This window comes from Acanthaster planci, linkage group LG13, assembly GCF_054643075.1.
Source record: "Acanthaster planci isolate LZ-2023a linkage group LG13, COTS_SCS, whole genome shotgun sequence".
NCBI lineage: Eukaryota > Metazoa > Echinodermata > Asteroidea > Valvatida > Acanthasteridae > Acanthaster > Acanthaster planci.
The window spans coordinates 8,368,000-8,391,544 of record NC_141789.1 but is presented as its reverse complement, the minus strand read 5'-3'; the positions used below and the strand labels follow the sequence as shown (position 1 = coordinate 8,391,544).

Here is a 23,545-nt window from a genome sequence, read left to right as displayed (position 1 = left end):
TTACCGGCGCCAGTATTTTGTGCGCGCAAGCTGCTGTTCTAGTACGCCCGAAATGCATTATAAACTAAGCGAAGAGTAAGATATCTGTCAGATACATCAAGTGAAATAGACTCTATTCGAAGTTTAAACAAAATTCTCCACGCGAAAAACATCGCCATCTCACTATCATTCCTCAAAGCATGATGGCATGGTGTTCATTGCTGGCTGTTACATGCAGCACTGTCAAACGTGGCTCTCCTTTCCGAGCTGCAAAGCGGAAGACCCATTTCATCACCAAAACCTGCATTCTCCACACTTTAAACCTTCTGTTTTTCCAACAAAATCTCCACTCAGTCTATGATCATTGTTTGGGTCCTACACCTCTCAACAGAATGTGTTTTCGTCTCGTGCCAACGTGTAAAGGGACGCAAAAATGTCATAGTGTTGTGGTCGCACAGGCGTGCATATTGTTTATACTAGCCTACTCCTTTAAGTTTTTCGATGAATCCACAACGTCGTATTGTTTAAAGAGCCACATTACCTCAATGTCAGTTTACGGACTACCCTTGGTCGTGGAAAACCATACCTTTGGGGGAAACCGCCACCTCATTCATGTTTTTTTTCCTGGAGATTGATCCCGCTGGAACGTTTTTTGGAGGGAGGTGGCTGGTGTTTTTTCGCCCATTCAAGACCGCCATGTAAACCATAACTTTTGTGCAAGACAAATTTCACGATCTCAGCTTTGACACAGAGATTGCTGGCAAGAGGGTACGAGTGGCTAATCAACATCCAGACAGACACGAGTATCACGTGATGGCTAATCGAAAGTTTTCGTTCAATCCAACTTTATGCATGCAAGTGTTTAGTCTACCACCACAGCACGTCGTCGCGTATCAAAAGTGAGACAACTTTTTGTCACGCAACCAGTCCACATCAAGGTTTAATTCGGGACTCGGGAAAGGACTCTAACTCAGCGTTTTAACAATCGTTTACAACATGCTTCATTCAACGGAGACCGCATGCTACAGGACAAGGGACAAGGTCATGTCATCAACAATGAACTAACAAACAAGGGAGTGGGTGGAATTGCTATCCTGTGGACAGATTTTCAACATCTCTGAATTATTTTCATCGTGCTGCATTCTTGTAAAATTATTTAAAAAGATATTGGACGTCACCCTTCTTTGCATAATCCTGCGTGCGTATGTATCCCTGCTTTTTTCACACCTACTGATACAATCACCACACAAAGGATCCTCAAAACGTCATCTTGCTACGTTTTAATATTACAACTCAAACTATTAATCAGTGGATAACATCTGTTAATCTATACACTGTGATCTATTCTCAGGGCAAAGTTGCTGTTGTTTTTGGTATCAACATTTTTTGATATTTCAACAATGTTTCGGGAAGCGTTTTCAGATACGTGTAACTACAAAAATTAATGTTCCCATTGATATGGAGAGAACAGGTTATTCGCGCAGGGAGAATAAAAACACAAACCTCACAAAGAAATTAAAACAAAAGCAAATAAAACCTTAACCCCCCCCCAAAAAAAACCATGAGAAACAGCCTGCATCGGAAGAAAAAAAATAAACACAGCTCCAGTTGTAGTGAGATGTACAATAACATATCTACTACGGTACATACATGGCATGTACCGGGGTGTATACGCATTTATTATTGTATTAATAACTAACCTTTCTCCACACTACCTTTCTGAAGTTTCTTTGTGGTGAGTTTTTGTTGTGTTTTGTTTGGATTATTTTACTACTGAATCAAGAGATCCTTTTATATGCAATGGAGGACTACTGAGACGCTTGGTGGCAACAAATCGGTCAAAAATACCAATACCAACAACGTCTATATAAAATAAACGTCTAGGTGCCGAAAATTTGACCAGGCCCGACTAAACATAAAACCGTGGGAGGAAGTAGTTTAACAGAGGACAAAATACAGCGATGTTGGAATGCGTGACACAAATCGGAAACTTGGAATAAACACAACCAACGGTGACTTCAACTTTTTGTGTTTAGGTACATGATGAATAGTTTTGCTATTGTTCAATATTTGCAAAAACGCGCTGGTTCTTTCGATCTCAAGAGATTGTAACACTTCCACTGCCATCTATATTCATTGCGTGCATTCAATAAACCTCGATAAATACCAAGAACCATAAGATTTCTTCATATTGAAGTTCACTACTATTCTTATTGATAGCCTCAACTTCGTGCTTATTAAAATTCGCGAATTATTTAATGTTTTGGAAAACATTCTCGGCGCCCTTACAGATGAACTCGAGAAAACGTATGTCAAATCACAATTTACTGGTAAACTTTGATTAATCGTCATTAAATAACACAGATGTCTGGAATTGATCATGATTTCACCTTTGTACAATTCAGTCTTTTCGTGTTAAATGTGCTCCCAAAATAGGTTTACCCTTTGAGAGTCTTGTTCTGGACTTTCTTCTGTTGTCATGAAACGGGCTACAATTGTTACCTGAATGCGTGGAGAAACGATGAAAACGTTGGAAGACGCGCAATGACCTGTAAGCCTAATGTTTGTTGGACTCATTTACCATAGTTTGTTCCAACGTCGTTCATCACTTTTCCTAGAAGTGCACCAAATAAAGTAATCCCTGGGGATGATGTAGCAGTTTGTCATTGTTTTACAAATGGCGCCTTCCCTGGAATTACGGTCTTGTTGTCGGTCTACAGAGGTGCATTACACGAAGTAATTTATATTTTCTGATACATTATCGGGACCGATCGAAGAGATGTTTCTCACGAATTGTGGCTTTCAATTCCGGGCATTTCGTCCACAAAAACCTCCACTTGTAGGACTGTGAATAGAGGAGGGGGTACATTCAGACCTGAGCGTGGAGCTTGACTAATATTTGAGGGGAGTATATTGGGGGAAAGGCTGTTAATATTCATTTTCGTGTTTAACTTTTACAAAATTAAAAAGAAAATTGATTTTAAGACCATAATCTTGAATTTCCAGTAAACATGCACGGCTACAATCTTCAAAAGAGCGCCACCTGTTGTTTCTAACCGATTATGCTTTGTTTTCTTTGAGCGTTTATTTAGTACAGTGGAATAATGGGTATTTGATGTTTAAGGTCCCAAGTGACATGTCCTCTACTGTTTGCATCATAATGAAAATGCGCACATTAGTTAAAAAGTGACAGAAACAACAATGGACTTGTTGGACCGGTATGAGTGCTGCCACCAAGCGTCTCGGAAGTTTTCCATTTGTTTTACGTTTAGTCTTTGCTGTATGGCTGTAAATGAAACGAAAGCATTGGCAAAGTTAATCCCCAGCTATGGTCATTGGTCTTGGCTGTCCGGCCCGAGAAAGTACTCGTGGGCGAATCTGACTTTCTGTAGCTCCGAGTTAAGTTTCTTGATGAAATCATCAGGTTGGATGACAAGCGTCATTTGGAGACCAGCACTATCCATTCGAACCTTGACCTGTCAACAGCAATTACAGTGATCACAAACAAATCAGGTCCCAGCGTTACACAGCAGAAAAAAGCACCCATCGGCGTTTTGATTTACAGTGGTTCTGTGGCGCCATTATGCATTTAGTTTTGATTAACTAGTAAAGTACTTTTTACGCATGTGTCCAAACTTAGAATGGCAAGATTCCGAGTGTAGCTGCATCACTATGGTAAGTGAACGTACATTTTCTTGCGACCCCAGCTAACATGAACCCATCGGTTCATTCCGTGTTGATGATGCTGTCAGCAATGAAATATCCCACCGAAAAACTCATCCCATGGAACCTCCAAGCTCTTTGATTGCATGAAATGCAAATATAAATCTTTTCTTGTAAGGAAATACCTGGTCTTTTTTGCTGAGTAATGACACTGGTTCCCCGTTTATCTCTGTAATGATCCAGTCACACAACCTCTCGCTAAACGCACCCTGGGCTCGAGTTGTTAATTTAGCTTCTGCTGCAGGTCCACTTTTAGAAACGTTTAGCACCTAGCAGGAAGATCATGACATCGAATATTACAATCCTATTACATTAGAATGAGGGGAAGGGGAAGACCCCACCCCTGTCTGTTTGCCAACAAGAAGCATCTCACCCTGCGCTGAGACTTTGTATGATGAACCTGACAACATTTACTGTTGTGTATCCCAACAAAAAGAACATTTTGGCGTTGTGATTATCAGTAATGCATTCAGCATTCTTTTGTAAAGCTATCAGTTTACGAACAGCTATTGAACAATTCCTACATTGGTAATAAATGTTCGTAATAGGCCTACATCATTTTAAACAGAAAACACACACACAAAAGCACAAACTTTAACAATGAAGGGAAAAAATATCCAAAAATGTAGCAGATTTGACAGAATCTACCGTTTTTGGCTTAAAGTGAGTTTAACATGGCATCACTGTCGTTACTAAACAGCAACACGAGAGCTAGCAAAAAATGATCTCTTTGCAGCAAAACATGTAGGCCTATGTGATAGAGACACAACCAAGTGGACTCAAACTTTACTTTTACGAGAAACATGTTCTTGTCCATAAAACACAAAACAACATACCCTGTTGCCTTCGACTTCAAGCCCCCAGCTTTCGTCCACCGAAGATCGGTGAAGGTTACGTACTTTGGCGTGAGGTAACCGTTTGATAACCAGCAATATCTACACCAAACAAAAAAATAATTAAAAAGGCAGGTAATTCTTATAGTCGAAATATTCCGCAAGAGCTCAATCCATGAAATAAGCGTTACCTCATCTACAGCAGATGTCGCAAACAGTGAATTGCTGACCGACGGATCAACAACTATTTGTTCATTGACCTGCCGTAGCTGATCTCCAACATGAAGTTTGTTGGCTACTTCAGATTTCCCTGCTTTCCAACCGGCAATCCTACGGAATAAATGTACGATTATATTAAAAAAAAAATACTATGAAATGTCTCAGTACTCACCTGCGAATATTTCGTGTACTGAAAACTTGTGCACAAATGGAACACATAATTCATTTTTCGTCACAGGATTATTTCCATTTAGATTAAGGAAGAGGAATTTATGAGACAACCCCATTCAAAATACAACGACCAACAAGATTTGATAGGAGAAATTCACATTATACCACTATCACATTTACTTTACGAACCTTTACGGTACACTCACCATATAAAATCGGCTATTCGTACAAGTCCCAGTGCATCCTGTAAATCAGTCTTCTTCAAGACGATAGGAAAGCCGTCTTTATGGCTCATCTCCCAACGCAGCGTGCTATATAATGAACAATTCTGATTTACAGTTTGGTTTAACGAAAAAAAGAGGTATGTGCATTTTAATTCCAGCGCTGCTAACCAAGTCAAGGACATTTTATGCTTGCATGCATGGCTCACTGTTTGTCTTTCCTGGATATTTCCTTCCAGCAAAACAAATCGAAATATGTAAATAGAATATATTCCTTCCAATACGACGGAGAGCTATTGAGAAGGAAGTGAGACAACTTGCAAATGCAGCATATCAAAGTGACTCTGTCATGTACATAGTGTGTAGTTCCCAACATAAACAAGTGACCCTATTGACAAATCTAGGCACGCGACCACTTTTTAATCAGGGATGTCAAACGACAGAAACGCTAGGCAAGATGACAGTCAGGTGTGTCATATTATTTTGTTTAAAGTTTTGGGATTTACCAACGTCTACGTTTTTTGAATTGTCAATTTGGTATTGTGTATTAAATTTAAAGAAAAGATTTCCATTTGCTTCGAAGTATATGTAGTGGCCATCTCTGAATTTTCCTAAATGTCTGCCATAAAACAAGCAACGAGGATCGTGATTGCAGTGCTTTTAATAATGCAATTTGGCCACTTCCGGCAGTTATTTTGTTATGACAGCCATCTCAGTTTTTTTTTTAATGGCGGCCACCGGAGAAAAAAATTCATTTAAGACCTATGACCTTCATTCTTGCGATTTAACTCATAACTGCAGTGGCAAGGCATTCAGTGGCTCTATTAAAAACCCTCCTTCTGTTTTCACCGTCAAAAACAGTCAAAAATGCCTTCCAATCGATTTCCCCCAATACTCAGACACGTATGGGAAATTTGACTGATTTTGACTGATATGACAACTGTGTCAAGAATGCATCTTAGCATAGGAGGGTTTTAATGCGAATAACCAAATCCGCTGGTATGTATTTTATCCTAACTCCATATAGTCAGCATACTGCGTATATTGTTTCTCATAGCTTCCAGGCGAGCTCTCTTGATTCCAATGAGTACAAATTTTTCCAAGGGTAAGAGTACAATGCCGCCAACTAGAATGTAATTATTTTTAAACACGTCGAATCAAATAATGCATGTTTTACAGCGGTCATGATAGACTCTTTTAAAACTGCCAATATAAAATGGTCTTTAATTGCTCCTGTTTGGTCTTTTGGATTGCAAAACGTTTGATTTCAGTTGCTAAACCTACATCTTCAGGGATAAGGCATCCGACAGACACCGATGAAAATGCAGGAAATCCCGGCGAATATCTATACTTATGATTCTTCATATGTCGAAGCCATTTTGGATTTTTCAAGCATGGTGACCGCCTTAGGGGTTTTCTATTCATCAAAACTTGCAGACGACGTGATATCTTGGTCCAAGTGGCAAAACCTACCGTTTCAGGTGCGGAGCATCCAATTTATCAAGTATGCAATAAAAAGCCACCTTCATGCACTTTTGCATCAATGGCAACCATCTTGGATTAAATTTATCCATGTAATAGCTTCCTGATGACATGCAATCTGGATCTTAATTACCAAACCCTTGTCTTGGGGGGGGGGCAAAGCATCGAATTGAGCTCATAAAAATGCAATAAAACCGTCTCTAGGCAGGCAGTATGTTCTGTATGGTAGGCATCCTTTTTCAGCAAATACAAAAGGAATTGCACACTTGGGAACCGACAAAATTGCCTGTCTTGAGTTCCACCCCCTTCAAAACGGAAGGAAAATCTTTTCATTGCGGCCAATTCAGAAAAAATTCAAGATGAACACAGCGTATGCTTCGGAGAAATGAAAATATTTCTTTAGTTTGTCGCGTGCCAAACAACTTTCAAAAATATATAGTTCCACAAATTCACCAAAATTATGCAAAACCAGAAAACTTAAAATACGTGTACATATCAGACCATGCTAAGCGAATAGGATTCCTCCTTGAAGCTCCAAGACAATGCTCATGCAATTAGTGGGGCCTTTAATGGCTTTTTAAATGGTAACTACCATCCGCTTATGTTTCTGCTCCGCATTTTTGTGCTTTCCAAGGTTTTTATATGTTTGATGACTTACTTGACATCAAAGGAGTCGCCATGTACTGGTGAAGGCAGTGGTCTACTGGAGAGATTGAGCGACAGATTGGAGTAGGACCCAGTCTTTCGCAACATAACAGGAGAGTCAGGAGGTGAAATACACATGGTGCAAGGAGGAACTACAATGCCAAGGCGTCTAGGTTTACTGTTAAGTGGCTGCGGCAAAGAAATCTTGCGATTGACGTCAGAATCTTCGTGCAAATGTAGAAACCTCTTACTAGTCAAAGGCGAAATAGGAGGCTCAGACTCATTCACGCTGATCTTAGGAGTGTGCTCACTATTGGCACGAACGGGGCGAGTATCATCATTAACATCATCGCCAGAGTTCGTAGAGTACTGATTGACTGATGAGTCATGTGTTGGGAGATGAGTCCCTGGGAATGTGTTGCCCCTTTTATGTCGATTTGGTCTGGGTGGCAGTGATGGAGGAGGCCCAGGATGTACACGTTCGTGGTGTTGTTCTTTCCCTCTTAGGTTTACATAACCAATGTTTGGCATGTCGACCACACGCTCCTCGTGCATTTGGCTATTTTCATGCAACCCGTGACGGTCCACGACCTTGTGTACGTTCACGTATCCCGCGAAATCTGTGTTTACAAAATCACAATTCTTTGAGGACTTTAAGACAAAAAAGTATCAGTTTAACTAAATAAACAGGTTAAATAAATAGCTCTATTAACATCTCCGTCAGGTTTTAAACCGCCTTCGGACGACAATGAATTCCAATTAAAACGTACGGTACATCAGCAAGACAGTCTTCTGCGTTGAAGCGCTAAACATTTTCTTTTCAAACTGTTTCATAGCGGTAGAGTTACTGAGTGAGCAAACGAAAACATTGGTAAAAATCACAAACCCAAACTCACTCGGTAACTGAATTAAAGTTTCCTAACCCTGTAATAGGCCTATGTGTTGGTTTGCCTCATCGCTAATGGATGAAACTTTACGAAAAAACAAATCTGCCTTTTATGGGCAGCCTTTTCAAAGAAATGTGATGCTGACCTGCAGTTTCTGAGAAGGAATAAAATTCCTTGAAGTACTCAGCCTGAGAACTCTTTGGACGTTCAAAGTCAAAGGCTGATGCTGCCGAGCCGCCATCTGTGATGTTTATCGGGGGTGAAGAGAAGCGTAACTGATTAGACTCCTCACCATTCTGTTAGAGATTTCAGGGTGAAAAATACACCTTCTTGTAACGACTGAAATATCGACATCTAAGATGTTGAATCTTTAAAAAGCAATACAAGTATTGACAACAACCAGTCATTCATTAGCAACTCAAACTGCAGTAGACATTTCGGCAATTAAACCGCAAAGTTCACTTCTTTATAAATTCAAAACTAACTACTCGCTACAGAGAGAGATAATCATGTCCTATACAAACAAATTGAAGCCAATTTCTTTGTTCCAGTTTTACAAAGTTTCCCAAGGGAGAAATCAAATTAAATTGGACTGTTAGTCTAAAAGTTAAAGTTTTTACGACAGCGATTACAAATAGTGACAAGAAGATTTCAAAAAATACAAATATGCCTGCAGCTCCCATCGAACCTGTCTATCCCCATCAAACATACTATACCCCGGTACATGGTCTTAATTTACCCGGCAAAAAAACATCCTCTACATCTCCATTCTAACAACAATGATTATTGTCAGACACGGCTCATTATATATACCTGGAACAGTTCAAAAGCGCTGCCTCTGAGTGGTCCTGACTTCACTTTCCTTCGGCTTGGAACTTTGTCATCTGAAGAAGCTGGCCGATCAGGCGGCGGAGGCGCAGGTGAGGGTGGAGGGGAAGACGGGGGTTGCTTCCAGCCCAGACGAATGAAAATGTCGTTAAAGACATCGCACCAGGCAGTTAAGTCCTCACTGATGCAATTTCAAAAATGAAATAAAACAACGCAGTAGGATAAAAAGTGTACCTTTTATTTTCCATTCCATGAAGGTATAATAGTTAAAGTGCACTGATCTGTCGAGAGGTCCATCATGCGGCTTTTACCCGGCAAAATAATAACATTTTATAAGAAACTGCACATTAAAAACGAATCCAAAAGTTGCTCACAATCTTTTTACGCACGAATGCTGAAACATTGCAGGCTATGCCGAACTTTCTATGCTTATGACACAGGAATGATGCCATCCAGGAAAGAGTTACTATACTTTTGCGGATTTTGAGGATTATTTTTCCTTTTTGTTTTAGAATTTAAGTGCTTGGTACCAAGCTAGGAAAACTTTTTAGCATCGTCACGCCAAACACGATCCCGTGATGTCACATCTAACATGCATAAGAATTAGAATTCTTTCGTGTATCATGTCTTCATATGAAATGACTATGCACTGTCAAGAGAAAACATTACGGAGACTGCAATATTCATTGCATTATGCTCTTAAAACTAGCTTAACTGGGGTATGCTTCAAGATACGAAGATGACCTTTGAATGAACAAAGTACGACAAAACACTCCCGAGGTTATATTTAAACTCTTAAAAATAATATCACTTTTTAATATTACAATGGTATAGTTTTAACATTATTCAGCAAACCTTGTATCTGCTTCTAAATACACAGTTTGTTTGTCTTGGATTATGCAAAGCACATGAGACGCTTTGTGTTTCTTGGATGGTAGCTGCATGCTGAGAATCTACAAAAGTGAGTGAGAAAAAAACAAGTCTAAGATAATAATTGGAGCTGATAAAAGGAAAGAAAAAGGAGTAACTACACACAGTCAAATTACAGAACATATGAAGGGGGTCGTAATGGAGGGGGCAGCGACTACAGAAGTGGAGATATATTTTTCCTACATTGTTAATGCCATATTACCCTTTTTTTACATACAACAACAGCGTATGCCACAGGGGATATACCCTTCCGCTTTTGAAGGGGTGAATGGGCCATACGATCACGCCCACAATGCTGAAAAAAGGGGCATGAGCTAGCTATACATTACAGTGAATTCAACGGTACGGTACTACATGTATTTCCCATATACAGTCATTTGCAAAAGTTTAGGACCACCCATAGAAAATGCATTAACCTGAAGGAAAACCAAACTTAAACCAATCAATCATGGCAACTTATGTTATATGTAACATTTGCGACTACATTTCCATGATTTGACATGTTAACGTCTAATATTCAGTGTGCCCTCCCTTATTTCTGATTGCTTAGACTGGCTTTTTTTTGCCCATGCTGCCTCGCAGACAAAATGTCATACAAGACCTGCCTTTGCAAAAAATTTCCTTCAAATGGGTATGTAGCACTACACTGATGTTACACTGATGCACCAAGGTGGTCTTATACTTTTGCAAATGACTGTGATTATTGAAAAGAGAGCCAAAATATCTCTATACGGCCAAAAAAGTCTGGTTCCAAACGTGATGCTGGGACAAAAGGGTTTTTTAATATAATTTTTGGTTTTACTATGTTGGCTGTTATGCATGGGATTGCACTTTTTATGCTTGAATAAGCCGTACTTTGAGGAGTACAGGTATAGTTTCCAGTCTGATATGATCGGTGAAAAAAGGTCCATATAAGAGTCACAGATAACACTACTTTTTTATTTAAAAAGTCACAGGAGCTGTCAGAAACGCAACCAAATATCCGAAGCATTTACTTGGAAAGACAGGTCTCATAGGTTTGTGCACGGGCATCAAGTGTTGTCCGTGTAATTCTTTCGTGTCGGCCAAGGCGCGCACGCTGCACGAGGTCCGCGAGACTGTCGGTAGATGACGCTTCGTCTGAAATATTTCACGTTTTTGTTCTATATATTTAACGTTTTCGTATTACGTTTTCGTTCTATAATTTTACATTTTGCCGTATATCACAACCAGTCTGGTGTCGAGGTGGCGGCGCTTCATCGTAGTTTCGTTCTATATTTTTAGTTTTTTTTTTAGTTTCGTTCTATTTTTATTACTTTCATCATAATCAGTGTTGTTCTATATATAGAGTTAAAAAAGGAAAACGAGATTACTTTCTTCATATCTTGGACATGGCTAAATATTTTGAAAATTGGGAACCATCATTTATTAATTTTTGATGTCCTCATTTTTATTAATGCCACGGAAGAACAATCCGATAGTCTGACTCACTTAGGCCTACCTAAGGTGATCAAAAGTGCCATAAATTTGTACTAATTATATTGAGATCCATGTTCATGAAAAATAAGTGGTGGGCAGAAGCTCCAGTTTAATATGATGTTTATTCTCGTTATACAGCGCTATTCAATACATATTGATTGTTGAAAACTTAGAAAAATAAGGACATAGTGCCAGTGAACAGGGTCTTGCCATGTCACTTTGGTTCCCACATAAAGAGCCTATGTCTGAAGGGTTCGAAGGCTCCTAAAAAGTATCAACCATGTAGGGGTCTTATCTGACGTGTACAGTTCAGGACATAACAAAAAGATCAAAAAGCTTTACCAAACTGACACCCACATGTGGTAACCCCTCCTATTGTGTGAAAAAAAAACTTCCTGGACTCATTCGTAAAAAGTACTAGATGACGACGTGATGGAAAAGTATTCTTCCGGCTTGCTATATGCTCGCTTAATTACCCTCTGGTCGTAATCCTGCTGTCAGAGCAGGAGCAAGACAGGTGTGCTGCGCACTTATTCAACAACCTTGGTTCTTTATTCAAGGAAATATAGACATTTAAACTTAACCTAGAAATAACAATTCTAATAATATTTTGCTTGGTGAGTTGCTGTCACAAAATTACGCGAATTACACCCATGCTCGAAATTAACATGTTCTTATCGCACGGCATTTTAATGACATTTTTAAAACAAAATGCCGTCTTTTGGTAATAAATATTTTAACGTTTTGTTTGTGGTCTACCTTAATGTTATGATATACACCACATGCCCATATACACCACCAATCTCTTTATATAAACGCCTCCTATGCGTAAGCTGCAGAGTATTTAAACGATTTTTTCTATATCCAGGTCATGTTGGCTTAATTGCTATTTCATGTATGAATAATGACAGCTGAGTCCCCCCATACACAGCGGACTCCGTTGACCGGATGCACTGGGAACAACCGGGACGTAATAAGGCTACAGACATGATCTGAACCCACACAGGCCTACCTTAGCATTTTGTGACACAACAATCTGTTCCACCGTCTTATGGTGACCTCCAGAAGGTGCTTTATATTCCTTCATGTTCTTGTAACCACTCAAAGTGAGAAATTTCTGGCGGAAACATCTCAAAACATAGAATCGGCGACTTTTATCCTGTGCAAAGAAGACAATATTCTGAATTGAACTTTAAGGTATTGTGCGTTGGTACTCTTTGCACTGTTATTTCAAGTTTAATCTTCCTTCAAGTTGTTTCTATGTACCATAATACTTGACTTGCTTCTTGTTGTAGTGGCATGACCCGCTTGGAGGTGGAAAAATAATTTTTCTCCTGAACAAGAGGTCCCTTTTTTGTCCACTAGTACCAGTGCCACAGTGTAGACTCTTGTCACTTTCTTCACAAATGTCCAAAGAATCCAGGGTGCAAATCTCCTGCCCCCATCCTGCCCCCAAATCTCCTACCCCATCCACGTCTCCTGCCCCCATCCCGCCCTCAAGTCTCCTGCCCCCATCCAACCCCCAAATCTCCTGCCCCCATCCCCGCCCTCAAATTTCCTGCCCCCATCCAACCCCCAAATCTCCTGCCACCCATCCCGCCCTCAAATCTTCTGCCCCATCCCGCTCTCAAATCCCCTGCCCCCATGTCGCCCCCAAATTCTCCTGCCCCCATCCCGCCCTCAAATCTTCTGCCCCCATCCCACTCTCAAATCCCCTGCCCCATGTTTGCCCCCAAATCTCCTGCCCCCATCCAGCCCCCAAATCTCCTGCCCCCATCCCGCCCTCAAGTCTCCTGCCCCCATCCCGCTCTCAAATCCCCTGCCCCATGTTGCCCCCAAATCTCCTGCCCCCATCCAGCCCTCAAATCTTCTGCCCCATCCCGCTCTCAAATCCCCTGCCCCCCATGTCGCCCCCAAATCTCCTGCCCCCATCCCGCCCTCAAATCTTCTGCCCCCATCCCGCTCTCAAATCCCCTGCCCCATGTCGCCCCCCAACTCTCCTGCCCCCATCCAGCCCTCAAATCTTCTGCCCCCATCCCGATCTCAAATGCCCTGCCCCCATGTCGCCCCCAATCTCCTGCCCCACATCCCGCCCTCAAATCTTCTGCCCCCATCCCGCTCTCAAATCCCCTGCCCCCATGGTCGCCCCCAAATCTCCTGCCTCATCCACCCCCCACATCTCAAGCCCCGATCCCGCCCTAAAATCTCCTGCCCCCATCCCGCCCTCGAATCTCCAGACCCCTCCCACCTTCGAATCTTCTGCCCCCTACCCGCCCAGGACTAATAACCACCCATACAATTATACAATCTTATGGCTGAAAACAAATATATACAACATTAATGGTTCGTGCATGAGTCTTTTATGTAAACCTCGTTATTTTTCCAAAGAATCCAGGGTGCAAATCTCCTGCCCCCATCCTGCCCCCAAATCTCCTACCCCATCCACGTCTCCTGCCCCCATCCCGCCCTCAAATCCCCTGCCCCCATCCAACCCCCAAATCTCCTGCCCCCATCCCGCCCTCAAATTTCCTGCCCCCATCCAACCCCCAAATCTCCTGCCCCCATCCCGCCCTCAAATCTTCTGCCCCATCCCGCTCTCAAATCCCCTGCCCCCATGTCGCCCCCAAATCTCCTGCCCCCCCATCCCGCCCTCAAATCTTCTGCCCCCATCCCGCTCTCAAATCCCCTGCCCCCATGTCGCCCCCAAATCTCCTGCCCTCATCCCGCCCTCAAATCTTCTGCCCCCATCCCACTCTCAAATCCCCTGCCCCATGTCGCCCCCAAATCTCCTGCCCCCATCCCGCCCTCAAATCTTCTGCCCCCATCCCGCTCTCAAATCCCCTGCCCCCATGTCGCCCCCAAATCTCCTGCCCTCATCCCGCCCTCAAATCTTCTGCCCCCATCCCGCTCTCAAATCTCCTGCCCCCATCCCGCCCCCAAATCTCCTGCCCCCATCCAGCCCTCAAATCTTCTGCCCCATCCCGCTCTCAAATCCCCTGCCCCCCATGTCGCCCCCAAATCTCCTGCCCCCATCCCGCCCTCAAATCTTCTGCCCCCATCCCGCTCTCAAATCCCCTGCCCCATGTCGCCCCCAACTCTCCTGCCCCCACCCAGCCTTTAAATCTCCTGCCCCCATCCCGCCCTCGAATCTTCAGACCCCTCCCACCTTCGAATCTTCTGCCCCCTACCCGCCCAGGACTAATAACCACCCATACAATTATACAATCTTATGGCTGAAAACAAATATATACAACATTAATGGTTCGTGCATGAGTCTTTTATGTAAACCTCGTTATTTTAAAGAGGCACTCACATTGGAGTGGTCCTTCAGAAACCCACTATTTTGCAAAATATATTTACTAACAAAGTCGGAGGACTGGTCACTAATTTTAAATAACTTTTCAATAAATATATCAAATGTATTTTTGGTTAGATTAGTTCGTTTTTAAGGTAGCATCAACCGTTCATAAATTACAGAAGCCTGGGTTTTCGGTTTTCGCTAAGACCTAAGAAATGGCGAAGTTCATAGTTACCTTAAAGGATATCTGCATTCCATCCTTCTTTTGATCGCCTAGGGTAAGGTTGCCTGAGTGGAGATGTTCAGTGTCTGCAAATGTTTTCAGACGTTCGTGCTCCATACCCTGAAAGGATACCCATAAAAATTCAGAACAATATCTGTATGAAAATAATTACCGCTAAAGTTTTTACCGTGTGACATATTACAAACACACGAAAACTGTGCATAAGGTATACATCTCTCTATACAAAGCAAAGAAAGGGAATTTTCAAACTCTTTTTTACTACTCAAATTCAATTTGACGAACTGGTTGACCAGGCTTCATATGAAGAAGAGATATTTCTCACATTGCTTCCCCCCCAAAAAAAAATTAAAATAAAATTTCCTGCAAATGCAGGACTTCTCGATTGGAACGAATTTATAACTCAAAAATTTCGTTTACGACTTTCATATCACAGCGGCAGCTATACGAGGCTACTGTATCCGGATACATGCAAAAGAAATCATGTCAATTTAGCATGACCTGCATTCAAGGTCGTTGGCTGTGCAAATTTCACTACCAAAAATATGCATGTATTGTACACGCCCCTACGTACACAGCCTGGTATACAGACTAGAGGCTGGGAAACAGACTATAAAATATATAGACAACAACTACGAATTTCATCAGTGCATTCTCTTTAAGAACTCTATAAAGGAGTGAGTGAAAATTAAGTGTTGTCTGTAATGCGACAAGTTTGGTTTGGAATGGTTAATCTCAGGTTTTCAATAGCTACGTGAATTGTTTCGGTATTATGTCGGTAGGTGTGAGCTAAGGATTCACGGTGTTTCAATATCTGAAGTTACCTGTTTTCACCCGTATTCAATCGCCAAACATAAAACCTTCAACCCTGCTTGATGGAAAGTTCCCATACGAATAGATCCCAACCTAAACATCCAACTACCTGCCCAACTCTTCTACTACGATTGCCTCTGTGTTTTCCCCTGTACTTCTAAACCAATCACAGTAAAGTCTGTTCCATTTAAACCAAGCAAATGTGTTTGTTAGTAATTCTTCAAGTGACTTCTGCACTTCATACTTGTCAATCTCCTTTTCCTGATGTTTTTTGTGTAAGTTGATCTTTGACTTCACCGGACTAACACGATTATTACTTCGTTTTAGTGAATTTATTTTGCATGTAGGCCTATGTATGTTTTATGGAATCTGTTTCTTCAATAGTAGTACGAGTGTTCCTGTGACAAAATTATCTTTATGATTATGTAAATGTTCCAGTTTCTAAACTTAATTTCAGAATGGCCGTATTAAATTTGAATGGCATTTGGACCGCCTTGATTTAAACATTTTTTAAATGATTCATCACTGAAATAGGATAATTTCGTGGAAATGCCTACAATTACTCTTTATCATAAAACGTGAAAAGTTCTCCTGAAAACCGAAAGGGTAATGCTTGATTACGGGGGCATGCATAGTTTACTGTTGAGTCACCACATCTAATTTCTTTGTCACAATTCGCTCCCCTGCCCCCTGTATTCGCTGTTCACGGTCTCCATCATTGCCAAGGAAGTTTATAAAGTGCGGTATCCAGAAATGTTGGCATGCTCGATATTCAAATCTCGTAGTTGTGAGATTTATTGATTCCATTGAAATCCATCAAAGGGGAAGTACTGCTAATTCACATTACGAAGGATCCGACATCATGATGCAATATGAAACTACGCAAAGCAAGTCACTACACACGTTAACAAGAATGATAGAGCCCGCATTAATTTGACTTGAACATAAGTGAATGTGAATTAACGTTTACGGCTAAGTCTTGGCTTAAATTTTTTAATGCTACTGGCGATTATTATGCTTTGTCAACTTAATTAAGTCCTCCCAAATGCTGCCAGGGTGGTTTAATCTTTATTGATGAGAGTCTGTTTAAATCCATATGACCCTGCAGTACTGACCTTACAACAGTTTTCGGAGGACAACTCACAAGTTTCCGTCAATGACATTAAATTAATTAAGATAGCGTTTTAAAAGCGCAAATTTTTAGTAGGACATCATGGCTAAAAAAGGAAACCAGGTTATTAGCTTGAAACTGCAAACCTGTATAACTTACCAGAAGTCACAATGAATTCAACAAGTGGACTACCGTACGTGATGCTCAACTGGTCTAATTCTTGATTTCGACTGAGGTATTTGCTCACGATGGTACAAAACTCTCGAACACTGATTACACAGAATGTGCGGCTGTGCAGGGTAGAATCAAATGAACGACTTGTCATCACGTACAATATCCTCAGTGTACATGTAGGCCTAATGGCCGATCTGACGACTGACGTATGCGGAAACCATGTGAAAGAGTTCAGTTTTTCAAAGGTAGACCAGTGTGTGTGATTGTTGGTGCATTGTTGAAGGTCACAGTGCAACACGTATTTTCCCATACGCAATACTTGTTTTCGCTTCCGCCTGGGCTTTGTTTGCCTGAGTAGGCAAGTACAATAGCCTATGGTGAACTTGCACAAGGATGTTGCCAGTGCACCAGCGCGCATTCATGGCGGAAATAAACGAATGCTGTCATGTTCGGCTGTCTTGAACACCCAATGCATTTCACAGTCTATTGTTAACGTATTTTAGACCCAATTCACAGTCAGTTGCCGAAGAATTTTAGAGCAAGTTTAGGTCTACTCAAAATAGTTAGGACAGTAACGTTTTTAGGAAAGATCGAGGTCTGTCTCCTCCTGGGCGATGGCGGTGTTAAATGGAGAAGTCATTAGGAATCAAACAACAGCGATAGTCCCAAAATATTACAGGAACTCATTCAAAAATTGAAATTCTCTCAATGTCAATGATTAGGGCCTATCCGTCCGCTTGAAATTGATGTGCAATTCGCATCATGCTGTTGAATTGTGTTTTGAAGAAGCACTGGAAAAGGTTCAGGAGCTGAGTTTACGGTCTGCTGATCCTAGAGCTGCCTGGTTCTCTTTTCTATCTACAATTATTGTTTAAGCTTCAATAGACACTTACTGTTTGAAATTCTCATTTGGAAGCCATTTTCAATTAGGGAATAAAATGACATTTTCATTGCAGCATATGGTAATCTCAATAGACCTAACGGAAAAGCAATATAGGCCTACGTCGTCTTTTGTAATCAAGATAATCTCCGCAAACACATCATCGGATTTAACTAAAATCTTCAGTTTTAAACGATTTCCCTGTTAATCGTTTTAGGAGAAACAAATATCACTTTTGGTTGGGTTTTGTTTTATTTATTTATTTTTTTTATTTATTTATTTATTTATTTTTTGTTGTTTTTTTTTTGGGGGGGGCATCGTTTGAAGACATTCATCACTGAGCCCGAGTCAGGAGACTATGCAGTAACACTGTGAGTGGAGATTCCTGTGCAGTGGCTGAATGGGCCGATACGTTTGTGGCTGTCTCTCCTGCACTGAGAGAAGGTGAAGACATGCTGGTCTGCCAATTCTAGGCCTATGCCCTGGATCTTTCTCCTCTGTCTCCTGGTCTCGGACTCCTCGGTCGTTTGGTTTCTCCATTATTAAAGATTCTCGCGTAGCCTGAATCAAATAACTTCTGAAAATCCACTTCCTTGTGGATCTTAGGTGCGATTCATGTTAGGAGAACTACTTCTTTACAAGCATGGAACTCATTGTTTCACTTCTACGTAGGGATGTGGCATAGCGTAGAACATCTCCGTCTTTGGTGCAAACTGTTTTTTTTTCTTCAGGCAGTTCCAATGCATACTGGTCCTGCTTGGAACGGGATACAATCCTCTCAATGGTACATGTAATGGATCACATCGGCTTTCCACAATCTCTCGACATGGGGTTCGATTTCTTGACAGTTAGTGATCTTGAAGCACTGCTGCTCATTGAATTTTTCATTTCCATAGGTTACAGTGGGATGATGAGATTGGAGCAGTTGGAGCCAATTAGGATCAACTGCGTTACATTACTGATCAAACTTAGAGGCCGCGTGCAACTCCGCGTAGGTGACATGTGGCCAACGCTTTTGCAGAGCTGTATTGGATAGGTGTATTTTAACAGGCGTAAACTGTCGGTGGTGAAAGCTCCTTTAATGGTGTACTTGGTGTCAGGAAAGGCCCTTGGGGACAGTTAGATATTTACCAATTGACCTTCGTATCGGAAAGGCAGTTGTTGAACTGTCGATAGAAAGATACCCTTCTCCCCGATGAGGTTAGTTGCTGGAGTGCAGGGTTGAGCACCATTGTTCGTATGGAGCCATCGTCAATGGGTACACTTTTCAACGGCCTTTAACGTGACATTGTGAAGACGAAGATAAGTCATCAAGGTCCAGATAAGTCATCTAGGTGGTAACTCCAACGGTGTCTGAGAATCTGCTGGCCCCCTACTGAATAGCGTCTTGCAGTACACACATGGATCTCCTTGCAGATGTTGCATGGTTTGGGGATTTGGGGATTTTTAGTGGGGATAGACTGTTCAAGTTAATGGGTACGCAAACGTGTCGAGCATGTTGATTTTTCCTTAAGCCACATTTGCTTGTGCGTGAGTGGCTTAAATTCAGTGCAACCATTTAAGTGGTCATGCTTGTTGCATTGTGGACAGAAGACTCTACGTTTGTCCTTTGATGATGTCTGCTGTGGAGATGATTTTCCAATTGTCTGTCTTCTGTCATCAGCCATGAAAACAGCGGTGGGCTGAATCCCTGTCTTAAGGGGAACCTGTCTAAATTTCTTCTTCTCTTGTCAAGAATGATTTTCTTTCTAGACCATTTGCTACTTAACCAGCGATCTGCTTTGCCCTCGATTGTACTTGCAACTCCTCCTCAAGATGGCGAAGGGTCCGGCCCCCAGCGGGACCAAGAAAGGGCGCAATTTTCCTGCTAACAGAGGTTCCTTCAACTACACATCGCTGGTTCACGAACAACTTTAAAACGCAAGCGTTGCAGTTGGTTCATCGAGGAAAACTGTCTGTACTTGATGCTCAGATAGTTAGAAATGATCATGGATTTAAGGCTTGCAGTGGACCATACATGGAAAACTTATTTTGGGATGAAATACCAATCTTTAAGAAACTGCAATTAAATAACTGGAAAGGTGGAACTGAAATCAGTAATGAAAACTTGGGAATATGGAACAGGAAACCATGGTGAATGGGGAATAAAAAAATAAAACGCTAATAAATTTTCTGGAATATAGGCCTACCAACACTTACCCACGGGGCCACAGTGGCGTATCCAACGGGGGAGGGCAACTTGCCCCCCTGGCGACGGACTTATTATTCTTATTATTAACTGAGATTACTTCATAGGCGATTAGGAAAGAAACTAGTCGGTATATTTATTTATCAAATAAATAGTCTATATTTTTTTCTCCCCGATTATTACGCTGAATGAGCCCGAAAGTGCACTTGCGTTTTGAATTTGCCCCTTACTCCAAAAGCTGGATATGCTAGTACTGGGCAATACCTGAAATGAACATAAAACGTTACAACGATTATCCCAGAATAGGCAAAAACATGTACTCCAAAATCATCTTGTATTATAGAGACTAAAGAAATACATGGGTGTACTCACAATTATTGTGAATAACACCCAGTAAGACAAACATTTGAGGTATACTGGGCAGAGATTTGTACGGTGAACGTGATTCAGGGCGGAACGTACAATCAAAAAACAAACAAACTATCGAGAGCACCCTACTGATTTCCGCTTGGCCATCCATACCTCTCCGGGAGGGAGTTAGTCTGCAAGCCAAACGGGGAGTTTTATTCTAGAGGGCCTTTATTTCATCCTGCAGCTATTCAATACGATTTGCTGCCACCAAAGGTAGCTTTCTGGTGACTTGCAGTAAGGGTGATCGCGAGTCACCTCCACATTGCTTGTTTCCTCTAGTGACAAGAGTGATTCTTTAATCTTGGTGCGCACTGGTACTTCTTGCTTTGAGTGTGATTCTGATGTGTTGTGCTGCTTCTGAACAAAAACAACTCTGTTATGATTAGATAAACGAACAGAGATACGGCCTTTGTATTACACATAATTGTAATGAAAATTACTATAGGTTTTTTCTGGCCAATTTCAGCAAACTAGCGTTCACTTTAGTAAGAGGCCCATTTAAAATTCGTTTCAAAACAATGCTTCTTCATATAAGCATTTGAAAATCTAAAGAACTCATTCGATTACGTGGTTTGACATTCTGGTAGATAAATACATTAATTCAAACTCGTTTCAACTATTCGTTTCATTCATTCAATTTTGTTGAAGGCCTCAGAAAGAGGTTGATCGGGAATTCGATTTAATCAAAGGCAAACTGCTATCGCATATGTACATTCAAATTGGTTTCTTTATTATGGTAAGCTTTGCGCTTTCTCATTCGTAGTTGCCTACAATTATAAAGCTAATCAACTTTGTCGGCTCCACGGGATCCCCCCAATGCAGACCACGCCCTCAAAAAGGACACTTCCGCCACAACACACACTGAGAAGTCTTCCTAGAAAGGTTTCCATCTGATTTATACTGAAGACTAAAAAAATAGATTGAATAAGGGATCGCTTTATCCACGAATAAATCTGAGACAATTTGGGCACATGGTGCAGCGTGGGCCGTTGTAATGGACATGGTCCCTCGCCGCTGGATTTTAATTTAACTGTTCTTTCACCATTAAGCCCAACGAATACACCAAATAGAGGGCGCTGATGAAGGGAGGATCATGTGACTAGACTGCCTCCAGAGGAGAGTCACGGACCTGTACGATGAAATCTAGACTCGCTCTGCAATCAGCTTATAGAGTCATTTAATCCACTCACGGTCATTTTACCGAGCCGAATACAAAGCTTTCCTGACAATGCCCGCCTTTGTTCTTCCTGACGTCAATAGAAGGGAACCAACCTACACTTATGTGTTCGGCTCGATGGCCGCTGGTTGGCTTCTTTTTCATACAAAGGCGTTGCAAGTCCAGGTTTTTTTTTATATACGTCCGTGAGTAGAGTAGCTAGTATTTTTTCCCAGAGTCAGGCTGGAGTCAGAAACGACAATAAGGCGTTATAAAATGATTGCATACATTGTTTACAATAGTATTGGTGCACGACCGTCAGTTATTTTTCGATTGTTCTCCCCTTTTTTTACGTTGCCCGATCTGTGTCTGTTACGTGTGCTGTGTGCAGCAAGTGCAACTACTGGGACCTGAATAAATTTAAGGGGCTATTGCAAGACTACGCCACTTTAATACAACTCATACTACGAGATAAACGATTCATCCTTGGAACTGACCGTTAGTTCTGCAAGAAACTCTTACTCCATCACCAAATGGTCCCTAAACCTACCTAACCAAGCCCCTCAACGACATACTCACCACTCAGAACTTAAGCACTTCACATTAAGCTAGGCGATTTTGTAGCCAAACCCTAAGCAAGATTTATGATCTTTAATAGATGGATTTCACATTAGCGCCGTCTGCGCATATCCGCATCGAAACCGAGGCTCTCTGTGTTCAAATTTGTCGCGCGCGCCCGCCAGTAGGCCTACAGTAGGCCTACATGCAGTATCCGGTTCGTAAGTGTGATACCAATTCAGTTTAAACCACGCCCACTGCACAAGATACACGGCCATCGCAGGTTCGTTAGTTCGCAGTAAATTGCCATTATTTTTTCTTTTGATTTCACGTGTTGAGTCATCCTGAAAGACTTATACACAAAAATTTCCAGCCTGAAAAGTCTAAATTTAACATAACTTTATGTATTTTGTTTCTTAAGTCCTTACTTTCAATCGTCTGATCGAATTAAGACTTGAAGTTGACACATACAGCCTCGTTTTCAAACGCGGAAGTGCGCAGATCGACGCTAAAAGCGTCATATTGGGATCCCTCTATATCACCATAGACCTGAAGGAGAAAATTTGTATTTTCTCCTTCAGGTCTATGATATCACTTGTGCGCGCCTTTTAAAGCCTCACGAGCCGGCCGCTGCTGCGATTACGCTTGTGCGTGGAATAAAATTGTAGCCTTGGGTAGAGGAAAACTGCAATGCCAAAGCTGTACAGAGAGTGCAAGTCTCGCTGACCATAAATGATGCAGAAATGGAATCGACCTCTTTGTGTGAACACCATTTGAAAAAGTGCTGTGATTCCCGTCATTTTTGCTAGTTGAGACTCTCCTACTGCCTGCCATGGCTGAACCTTCGCAAAGCCTGCTGCTCTGAAGGACAGTTTGAAAGCAGAGAGATAGAGCCTGTCAAGATCTGGAAACAGGTTATTGTGAGCAGGTCCGGATCGGTCTGGAAGAAAAACTGGCTGGTGGATTAGGAGATCCAGGAGCCAGGTATTAAAACACTATTCGATTGTGCCCGAATGGAGCAGTTAAGAGTTTTGCATTCTTCCTACTGGTCGACTTCAGTAAAAAAAAAAAAAAAGATGATTTTGCGGGGAGACCGGAAGCCAGGAAACCCGCTATAATATTCTGTCCAAAACCTTTGTTCTTCATTGTTTTTATTTTCGATAACACAAGTTTCCAGTTTAGAGCCTACATTTATAACAAGGTTATCTGCGAAGTACGGCCTCATGACTGACAAGTCATCAGTGCGCCCGTTGGAAAAAAAGGGCGAGTTGGGCGAGCAGCGTTTGGAGTGATGTAATGATCTTTGTTCCCTGGAAAAGCTTGCGCATACGAACTAGAA

General features: G+C 41.6%; 1 protein-coding gene across 1 annotated transcript; it reads right to left on the bottom strand.

Moving 5' to 3' along the window:
* Positions 1-1,244: 1,244 nt before the first annotated feature.
* Positions 1,245-17,288, bottom strand: LOC110982494 (uncharacterized). Its single transcript, XM_022240932.2, has 12 exons — positions 16,999-17,288; positions 14,910-15,017; positions 12,389-12,535; positions 9,844-9,941; positions 8,974-9,169; positions 8,306-8,456; positions 7,287-7,893; positions 5,132-5,236; positions 4,727-4,865; positions 4,539-4,637; positions 3,828-3,971; positions 1,245-3,455 (listed from the first exon to the last, which is right to left on the bottom strand). Exons 2-12 carry the CDS (start codon positions 15,012-15,014, stop codon positions 3,312-3,314), a joined length of 1,935 nt encoding a protein of 644 aa, XP_022096624.2. The 5' UTR covers positions 15,015-15,017; positions 16,999-17,288; the 3' UTR covers positions 1,245-3,311.
* Between the last annotated feature and the right edge of the window lie 6,257 nt (positions 17,289-23,545).

Coding starts and splice junctions, on each gene's coding strand:
- LOC110982494 (XM_022240932.2), bottom strand. CDS start 15,014: ATGGAGCACGAACGTCTGAAAACATTTGCAGACACTGAACATCTCCAC. Junction 12,536..14,909: donor GAATGCAGATATCCTTTAAG/GTAACTATGAAC, acceptor TTCTTTGCACAG/GATAAAAGTCGCCGATTCTA. Junction 7,894..8,305: donor TTCCTTCTCAGAAACTGCAG/GTCAGCATCACA, acceptor TTGTAAACACAG/ATTTCGCGGGATACGTGAAC.